General features: G+C 50.8%; 1 protein-coding gene across 1 annotated transcript in view; it reads left to right on the forward strand.

The window, feature by feature from the left end:
• SCUBE3 (signal peptide, CUB domain and EGF like domain containing 3) overlaps positions 1-8,780 on the forward strand; it is a 34,784-nt gene extending 26,004 nt beyond the window's left edge. Inside the window, exons 12-23 of the mRNA XM_021712566.1 lie at positions 218-334; positions 479-583; positions 849-965; positions 1,305-1,463; positions 1,699-1,914; positions 2,238-2,399; positions 2,597-2,764; positions 3,249-3,410; positions 3,830-4,027; positions 4,476-4,628; positions 4,747-4,826; positions 7,676-8,780. Coding sequence (XP_021568241.1) covers positions 218-334; positions 479-583; positions 849-965; positions 1,305-1,463; positions 1,699-1,914; positions 2,238-2,399; positions 2,597-2,764; positions 3,249-3,410; positions 3,830-4,027; positions 4,476-4,628; positions 4,747-4,826; positions 7,676-7,825 — 1,787 coding nt within the window. The 3' untranslated portion in view covers positions 7,826-8,780. The remainder of the gene's footprint in view (positions 1-217; positions 335-478; positions 584-848; positions 966-1,304; positions 1,464-1,698; positions 1,915-2,237; positions 2,400-2,596; positions 2,765-3,248; positions 3,411-3,829; positions 4,028-4,475; positions 4,629-4,746; positions 4,827-7,675) is intronic.
• The last annotated feature ends 1,385 nt before the right edge of the window (positions 8,781-10,165 follow it).

Below are 10,165 nucleotides of genomic sequence, written 5' to 3' on the forward strand. Positions count from 1 at the left end.
GAACCACGCTGAGGAAAGGTCTGAGGTGGGAAGGGGAGAAGAATGTAGCCATTTGAGCTAGAGATATGAAGTTTCTGATAACCATTCCTTTCTTTAGTCTCCATGGGTGCTGCAATAGTTCTGCATGTAGCTGATTCTCTTCCTCCAAATTACCCAGCTGAGGGGTAGCTCAATTACCCACCCATTTCCTCAGGCTTCTCTCTCTTCCCCTTTGTAGAGCCGGTGAAGTGTCAGGGCAGTCCTGGGACCTCGAAAGCCATGCTCAGCTGCCACCGGTCTGGCAAGAAGGACACCTGTGCCCTGAGCTGTCCCTCTCGGGCCCGGTTTTTGCCAGGTACATGGGAGGAGGGTGCTGGACAGCTTCAGGGGAAATGAGGAAAGGCTGGCTGTTTAGACAGCTCCTCTGCTCCCCGGGGATTCCTCCAGCCAGTGGGGGTTGGGAGGGCAGGACAGAGCTGTGACAGGCCCCTTCTCTCAGAGTCTGAGAATGGCTTCACTGTGAGCTGTGGCACTCCCAGCCCCAGGGCTGCTTCAGCCCGAGCCAGCCACACCGGGAACAGCACAAACTCCAACCACTGCAATGGTGAGCACCAGCCCAAAGCCCTGTCCTCTCCACTCTCACATTAACCCGATTTTTTTTTTTTATTAAGCCCCCAGCCTTCCTTAGATTTCCCAGTCCTGTAATTCTCCAACCCTGCTACCTCACTCCCTCTGCCCCTAAAAATTGGATCCCTTTGGCTTTTCTAATTCCCACACCCCCAGGCAAGCCCTTAGCTTACTGACCAGCTTCTTAACATCCCCAGCCCCTGGGCTCCCCATGCTGTGCTGAGCTTCTACCATCCCTCTAGAGGCTGCAGTGCAGTCCGTTAAACAGCGGGCCTCATTCAAGATCAAGGACGCCAAATGCCGTTTACACCTGCGAAACAAAGGCAAAATGGAGGAGGCCGGCAGAATCCCAGGGCCAGGTCTGGACTGGGGATCCCACCTCAATGGGCTGTCTGGCCAACACACCCTCTCCACCCTTCAGCTCCTCTGTTTGGAGAGATCGCTTCCAAAACCCCATCAACACCCTGACCTCTGGACAGAGCAGGGGGAAAATGCAGTTGTAGGCACAGGGCCCAAGGAAGTCCCGGGATATTCCTATCTACCAACTAACTGGTACCGTATACTAACAGATGACTGAGAGAGAACTGTAGTCAGAGATGGGATGAGGTCTGTCTGGGTTGGGAGAAGTAAGAGCCTGGAATGAGAACTTTCTGTGTCACCAGGGGTTGTCCCTGGGCTTGACAAGACCTCTCCCCCAGGTGGTGCTCCCTGCTCTGACTGCCAGGTCACCTTCATCCACCTCAAGTGTGACTCCTCTCGGAAGGGCAAGGGCCGGCGGGCCCGGACCCCTCCAGGCAAGGAGGTGACTCGGCTCACCCTGGAACTAGAGGCAGAAGTCAGAGCCGAAGAAACCACAGGTGGGACTGGAGGCACTGCTTGGAGGAGAGATGGAAAGGGAGGCCAGAGATGGGGAAAACACAGGTCTCAGCAGCAAAAAGAAGGGTTGGCGCCTGTAGTGGGGGCAAACCCTGCCTAACGCCAAGCCCAAGAGCTAGTCCCTCTTATCATACCCCTCTAGCTCCCGGATTTGGTCCCTCTGCTCCCACTTACTCTTTCTTTTCTCTCTTAATGTATATTACCATCCACACCCAGCTGGCTGTGGGCTGCCCTGCCTGCGACAGAGAATGGAACGACGGTTGAAAGGGTCCCTGAGGATGCTTAAGAAATCCATCAACCAGGACCGCTTCCTGCTGCGCCTGGCAGGCCTTGACTATGAGCTGGCCCACAAGCCAGGCCCAGTAGCTGGGGAGCGAGCAGAGCCGGTGGAGTCCTGTAGGCCTGGGCAGCACCGTGCTGGGGCCAAGTGTGGTAAGGGACCTCGCTGGGGTACAGGGGAGTGGAGAAGGCCCAGATTGGGCCTGGTTCAGAGCAGGACCCTTCATGACCTTAGTTGCATCTGTAAAACTGTGAGGCAGCCAAGACCCTCTCCCCTGCCATCTTCTCTTCCATAGTCCCAGGCTGAAATCTAGGATACCAGGAAGGGCCAACAACCCTCCCATTGCCCCAAGCAGGATTCTGTTTGTTTCCTGACAAAGAAATTCTCCCTGAATTTGGGGGAGTGGGAAGGGGAGTCCCAGGCTTGGGTGGTGGGAAATGGGGGTGGGTGGCTAGCACGGCCGACTCTCCCTCAGTCAGCTGCCCGCAGGGAACGTATTACCACGGCCAGACGGAGCAGTGTGTGCCATGCCCAGCGGGCACCTTCCAGGAGAGAGAAGGGCAGCTCTCCTGCGACCTTTGCCCTGGGAGTGATGCCCACGGGCCTCTCGGAGCCACCAACGTCACCACATGTGCAGGTGCCAGGGGAACAAACGATCCAGAATGGGGTAGGGTGGGCACTGGGACGCCCATAGGCATGGGATTTCCCAAAGGGCAGGCCTAGGCTCCAGGCCACTCCTTAGTCAACATCCTGCTTGTATGCCCTGAGACTGGGTGACCCATGGGGATGACTCAGAACCATCCCCATCAGAGTTGTGCCCTTGATTCATTGCAGGTCAGTGCCCACCTGGCCAACACTCTGTAGATGGGTTCAAGCCCTGCCAGCCATGCCCACGTGGCACCTACCAACCTGAAGCAGGACGGACTCTGTGCTTCCCATGTGGTGGGGGCCTCACCACCAAGCACGAAGGAGCCATCTCCTTCCAAGACTGTGACACCAAAGGTGAGTGGACCACTCACCCCACTGAGGAGAGCTCCCAGTGTTCACCCCAAAAGCTGCCCCCAGAAATTTCCAAGTTCCCAGAGTAGACCTGAGTATATTGCCCCACCATTTCCCCCAAACTAGGAAAAGGCTTAGCTGCCTGATCAACCATACCATCCTGCTCCCAGGACCCATCCTGACCTTCCCAGCAGTCCCAAACCTGGGAACTGAAAAATAATGAACAACCCACTGACCCCTCCACTTTGGAGAACTTGTGGCACACTCCCTTCCATACCCCAAATGACTGGCACTATAGCCAGCCACTCTGCAAACTTTGTTCTTCCATGGGCTTAAATTCTGGCATGACTGGGAAAGATTGGGACCCTGGAAAAACTGTTGTCTTCGATCTCTTGATTCTCCAAAATGAATGTATCTTGCCCATCCCATGCCCCAGAACTCCCACCTGCCCGCCATCTTGATTCCTGCCTTTCCCCTTTGCCTGCAGTCCAGTGCTCCCCAGGGCACTACTACAACACCAGCATCCATCGCTGTATCCGTTGTGCCATGGGCTCCTATCAGCCTGACTTCCGTCAGAACTTCTGCACCCGATGTCCAGGAAACACAAGCACGGACTTTGATGGCTCTACCAGTGTGACCCAGTGCAAAAGTATGTGGCAGGCCAGGCTGTGGAGGAGGGAATAGAGAGGCCTGGGAGCAGCGGGTATGGAAAGAAGGAAGAGTAGCAAAGCTACAGAATGAAGGACTCAGGGATGGATGGGCAGGAAAGTTGCACCCTTTACCTGTCCCCAGCCCACTCAATCTCAAGGTCAGTTGCTAGACTGGACCCTGTGGCACCCTCTCCCTGGAGACAGGTCATGAGGAGGGAAAGACGGGTGAAATGAGAAAAGAAGGTACTAGAAGGACAGGAAGAAAGGTGGCTCCAGAACTTGATCATAGATGATGAACTGGGATGATGACTGCCCACATGTGCCTGACTTCTACTTCAGAACTCTTCAGTTTCTCTAGCCCACTTCCCTGCTGACTTCCCTTCTCTTTCTTGCTCTGTCCATTGGGGTTTGGCTGCAGATCGTCATTGCGGTGGGGAGCTGGGTGAGTTCACTGGCTATATCGAGTCCCCCAACTACCCGGGCAACTACCCAGCTGGCGTGGAGTGCATCTGGAACATCAACCCCCCACCCAAGCGCAAGATCCTTATCGTGGTACCCGAGATCTTCCTGCCATCTGAGGACGAGTGTGGGGACGTCCTCGTCATGAGAAAGAACTGTGGGTGGCTGCAGGGCTGGGCCAGGGCAGGGCAGTTCAAATCTGGTTAAGAGGGAGAGACTAGTAGCATAGGGCAGTGAAGTCAGGGATCCATGAGGGTAAAGATAGCGAGAGAGGCCTTAGGAGGAGAGACTGACAAAGGAACACAGCAGAGAATGGTTCAAATGCAGAGTTAAGAGAGCCAGCACTGGGGGCCAGAACGCCAATGGGATTATATGCAGTTGCCTACCTTGGCACTGTTGACATTTCATTCATTTAAATATCAAATTGCTTATATTTTGTGAGTGCCCGTGTATCGAAAAGGAGTTGAGGAATGAGGGCATGGGAGGGGGCATGAGGTCGGGAGACTTGTCAGAGTGATTCCTCTCCCTCCCTCCATAGCCCTTGTTCCAGGGGGGCTTGGGTAGCCTGCCCTACTGCTCTGTTGACCTGCCGCTTGCCTTCCCAGCCTCCCCATCCTCCATTACCACTTACGAGACCTGCCAGACCTACGAGCGCCCCATTGCCTTCACGGCCCGCTCCAGGAAGCTCTGGATCAACTTCAAGACAAGCGAGGCCAACAGCGCCCGTGGATTCCAGATCCCCTATGTTACCTATGATGGTGAGCAAGGGCAGGAGAGTCAGGGAGGTGGGTGAGAAAGGGGAGGCACAGAGGTCTTGGGAGGGAGCCAGGAGAGCAGAAAGAGCTCCTCAGTTCTTCCCCTTGGTTGACTTTGCAGAGGATTATGAGCAGCTGGTAGAAGACATTGTGCGAGATGGCCGGCTCTATGCCTCTGAAAACCACCAGGAAATTTTAAAGGTGAGTGAATATCAATAACGATAGCCAACATTTAATGAGCATTTAACAATGTACAGGTATTCTGCTCAGTGCTTACATGAATATTCTGATTTCATACACAAAATAGCTCTATGAAGTAGGTGCTTTAACCATTCCTTCTTTATAGTTGAGAAAACTGAGGCACAGAGAATTAAGGAACTTGCCCAGTGGTAAAGCTGGGATTGAGCCCAACTCCATCTGACTGCAGTATCACTCATCTACATTACACCTTGGGGAAAACTTAGAAGAGAAAGGGAACGTGAGCCGGGTATAGTGGCTCACACCTGTAATCCCAGCACTTTGGGAGGCAGAGGCAAGAGGAGTGCCTGAGCTCAGGGGTTTGAGACCAGCCTGGGCAATTGGCGAGACCTTATCTCTACAATAAGTCAAAAAATTAGCAAGCATGGTTGCACACACTTTAGGTTCCAGCTACTTGGAAGGCTGAGGTGGAAGGATCACCTAAGCCCAGTAGGTAGATGTTGCGGTGGCCCTGAGCCTGTCACTGCACTCTAGCCTGGGTGACAAAGTGAGACTCCGACGCAAAAAATAAAAAGAGAAAGGGAAGATGGAGAGATGTCCTCTGTCTCTTCTACCAAGAGACATAAGGAAAATGAAGTACAGATAGATGCTCTTGTGTAAGTTCCTTCCTTCCCTTACTCCCTCCCCAGGTCCCTATAAGAAGCCACAGATCTAGCATAGCTTTCTCAGAATCATTTCATGTGTAGACTTCTTTTTAAGGAAAAGAAATACTTCCTACAAAATATAATTTATGATATAAAAAGTAAAGAGCCTCACATAAAATAAAATAAAAAGACTTCCAGCATTGAAGAATGAACTAGATATCCTGGGTCAGTGAATCCCAATTTGAGACAGTCTTACTTAAGAAACTATAGTCCTAGTCACAGAATTATCCTCTATAAATTATCACTGCAAAAAGTTCTATCTTTATTAATGGTAAAATAATTTTTATAGTATCAAAGTAAAGGGCAAGCCTGGGCATGATGGCTCACACCTGTAATTCCTGCACTTTGGAAGACTGAGGTGGGAGGATCACTTGAGCCCAGCCTTCCAAGTAGCTGGAGTTCAACACCAGCTTGGGCAATATAGTGAGACCTCATCTCTACAAAAAAATAAAAAAAGATTAGGCAGACATGGTGGCATATGCCTGCACTCCCAGCTACTTGGGCGGTTGAGGCAGGAGGATCACTCGAGCCCAGAGAGATTATGGTAAGCCATGATCATGCCATTGCACTCCAGTTTGGGTGACAGAGTGAGACCCCAACGTAAAAACAAGTAAGTAAATAAGAGCCATGATGACAAAAATCACCCAGAACTTGCAGACTTCAAGGAATATAATTCAGCAATACTTTTCAAAAATTTTTTTAAAGCATTGGAACCTTTATTTCAAATCAAATATAGGGGGACCCCAAAAAACCCCAGAATTTATTTATAAAAATTGTATATTCATTCTTACATATTTATATTTCAGTCACCTTCAAAGTATTCTCCGTTTGATACAATACACCTATCAAGACACTGTTTTCCACTGCTTAAAACCGTTTTTGACCGCCTCCATTGTGATGCCTTTTAGTGCTTCTGCCATTTTTTGTTTCATCTCTTCCATATCAGTAAAACATTTCTATTTGAGCACTTTTTCATCCAGGGAAACAAAAAAAGTCACCTGGGGCAAGATCAGGTGAATAGGGAGGGTGGGGTATGAGGATCATGCTGTTTTTGGTTAAAAACTGCTGAACACTCAGTGTGGTATGGGCAGGTGTGCTTGTAAGTCACCCATCATGAAATGGGCAAATGTGCTGAAAGAATCTCAAAAAAAAAAAAAAAATTCACTGAAGCCAAACGCAGCCTCTTACAACAATGCTAGCTGGTACACTGATGGCAATGGGTTCCTTTCCTCCGAAAGATAATTCCAAGTTTTCTGGGTCTCCTCTCGTACTGTGGCACTCTAATGCATAAAGTAGTGCAGTTGTTTTGATTATAGTAAGTAAGGCTGGAAGGCCCCTTATTTAAAAAATCCACGGATGCAGTGGAAAGAGCACCAGCCTAGGAGCCAGAAGATCTGAGTTGTAATGCACAACATTGGCATCTAGGAGGCTCTCCATATATTGCTGCTGCACACAGGGTGGTCAGGAAAGGCCTTTAGGAGAAGAGGCCTGAATGAAGTAAAGGGGCTGCCCACTAACAGGCTGTGTAGGAGCATTCCAACCTAAGGAGCATGGGAGTAGTTTGTCATGTTCAGGAACCTCAAGAAGGGCGGTGTAGCCCAGCAGAGTGAGAAGGAATAGGGGTGGAAAGCAGGACACAGATTACATTCAGCCCATGGGCCATGCAACGGACTTGGCTTCACTCTGAGTGATAAGAGAAACCAGATAAGTGTTTCAAACCAAAACAGATGAACTAACTAAAATTACAAAAAGTCACACTGCTACTGTGGGGAGAACAGTCTATGGAGGGACAAAGGTAGAAGCACGAAGAGCAATTAGCAGGCGATTGCAGTACAAGTGAGCGATGATGGTGGCTTGTGAAGGCGGCGAGAAGCAGTCAGACCCTGGATATACTTTGAGGGTAGACTCAACAGGATTTGCTGTAGTTGTAAGCATGAGAGAGAGTCAAGGATGAGGCCTGAGCAATAGACTAAGTTGTGGGATTCTAAAGTAGGTGCAAGTGGTGAGGATGGGTATCCAGAGTTTACCTATGAATATGTTCAGTATGAGCTGCCTACTAGACATGGGGTGGGAGTGCTGCTGAGTTGTAGTGTTCCTCTTTCCCACCCCAATGCTGTGGCTGACACTGCTGCCTGCCATCCTCTGCAGGACAAGAAGCTCATCAAGGCCTTCTTTGAGGTGCTAGCCCACCCCCAGAACTACTTCAAGTACACAGAGAAGCACAAGGAGATGCTGCCAAAATCCTTCATCAAGCTGCTCCGCTCCAAAGTTTCCAGCTTCCTGAGGCCCTACAAATAGTGCCCCTAGGCCCGGAGACCCAGGTTTTGAAACCCCCAGACTCCTTAGCCCTCAGAGCTGGCAGCCCCCCCACCCTCAGACAAGGAACTCTCTCCTCTTTCTCTTTTTGGAGAAAAAATATCACTCACAGTCCAGGCACTCTCCCTTTCTGTCTTCCCAATTTCCTTTCCTTTCTCTGTGCCTCTCTACTGATTCCCCTTTTCCTACCTGCTCCCTGGAAAAGCCATTCTCTATTCCCCCTGAGGTGTGAAGGAACAGTATGGCCCCCTCCCCTACCCATTTTACCAGCTCACCTTCCTGGCCCCATCAGCTTGGAAGAGTGTGAGAGGCCCATGAAGGAAGGGGTCTAGTGGGGAATGGGGAGGAGAAAGACGGGCTTCTGCCATTATAGGGTTGTGCCTTGCTAGTCAGGAGCCAAAACGTCCCCTGGCTGTACTCCCTAGGGTGACTCTAACAGCCCTGGATCCTGCCAAAGAAGCCTTTCACTTACAGCTTAATACCAGCACCAGTCCTCTGGGGCACATGATTTGAGCCCTGGACCGCCCACACCGCCGGCTTTCTTGTCTACACAGCTCCTCTGTTTCCTTGCCACATGTCTGCCTGGGGTCTACTCCATAAGGATTTACAAATGGCCCACAACACTGGGCTGGTGGACAAGCTGAATGAGGAAGAACAGCAGGCATTACTATGTTGAATGCTCTGCTGTGGCTCCCCAAGAGAAAGACTGTAGCTCTGTGGGACAGAAACCAGGTTTTAAAGCATTGCAGAAAAGAAAATGTATCTAAAGAACTAGACACAGAACAATTGGAAGCCAACCTCAAACACTAATCCCTTTTCTCACTTATCTTCCCTGGCCCAGCCACCCCCTCAGCCCCATTGGAGTGCTCCCTGGGGGAGCCCTACTCCCCTTGCTATGTGTTGTCCTTAAAGAAACATGGCTGTTGATCTGAAGCCAGCCTGGGCCTCGCCCCACAGTTGTCTTTCCCTTGTAGCCCCAGATGGCTTGAGGGCTCCACTGAAGAGGACCCCACTCTGCAGCCAGCCTGGAGCCACCTACCTCTGGCCTCGGGCTGTGGGCGGCAAGAGGAATACGAGTGCACTTGGCGAGCTTCCTGCCCACGCTGTTCACATCTAATAAGTGCAATCATTTTGAGTCTTTTTATGTTGTCTAGAGGGAGGGGGCTTGTTTTTGTTTCTTTTTCCATTAGAACAACCCTATTTATAGCTGCCTGAGAGAGCAAAGTGTATGTTTGGAGTGGAGAAGATTGGTTTTGAATCTTATGAACCTTGAGTGCTGGAGCAACTGATCTGTCTCTATGCCACCAGCGCCCACCCAGACCTCTAGAGCCCTCAGCTGTGGTAAGCCAGGGCGAAAGCACAAAGGCATCTGATGTGTAGGAAAGTAATTCTGGAGACTTGATGGAGCAGGAAGGAGAGGGACCTGTGTTTGCTAAACCGATCCTGCTGTCCCTATGCCTCTCCATGGATTCAGCATGGACCTCAAGATTGTAGAGGCCAATGTAATCGGTCAGTAATTCTCTACCCCAAGTAGGAAAAGTTCCATCTTTTCCCTGTCTTCCCCTGGTAGGCACATGGAAGAGGACCCAAACAAACCACCTGGGGTTGGACTGACTCAGGGTCCTGAGGCCACAGACAAGGCCGTGGGAGCCAAGAATAGGACAGTTATCTGGGCATGAAGTTGGTGAAGGCGCCAGGCATTTGCCTGACTCTGGCTACTTCCCTCTCAAAGCTGACTTCAAGCCTGGCTTCCTCAACTACTGCTTTTCTGCGCGAATAGGAATCAAGTCCATGCCCTGCACACACTCTGCCCTTAATCCAACTGCTGTCTGTAAAATTATTTTCCATCTGCTCCCTTTAGTTCCCCCAGAGCTGTAGTCCTAGTCAATCAAAGGCTACCAGTTAACTCCTCAGGTTCATTTCTGGGTGACGGTCCCAGGCTATTGCTCCCCCAGGAGACTCTAAATGAGAAAGCCTGATTCCCGCCCCCATCAGCATTCACCAGATAAAACAGCCTTAGCAGTGGGCAGCCGATGACACAGCAAATCCATCCAACAGCCAACACCATGGCCCTGGGGGTGGAGTATCTGGCCACCTTTTCTCTCTGGCCAAGGAGGGCCCCTGTAAAGATGCAAAATGGCTACTTCCAAACAAGGGAAATGGTCATTTAGTAGGAGTGTCTATGCTTCTCAGGAAGCACCATGAAAACTGCTTTAATCAATTTTGATCATCCTGATTCGCCACCAGAAGCTAGGATAACTTTCTGGTTCCTCTCTCCCTGCCATTTTGCATCTCCTGGAAAGCCAAACAGTGAGGGTGCTT

Source organism: Carlito syrichta, unplaced genomic scaffold (genome assembly GCF_000164805.1).
Source record: "Carlito syrichta isolate Samal-C Ts95f unplaced genomic scaffold, Tarsius_syrichta-2.0.1 Scaffold303364, whole genome shotgun sequence".
Taxonomy (NCBI): Eukaryota; Metazoa; Chordata; class Mammalia; order Primates; family Tarsiidae; genus Carlito; species Carlito syrichta.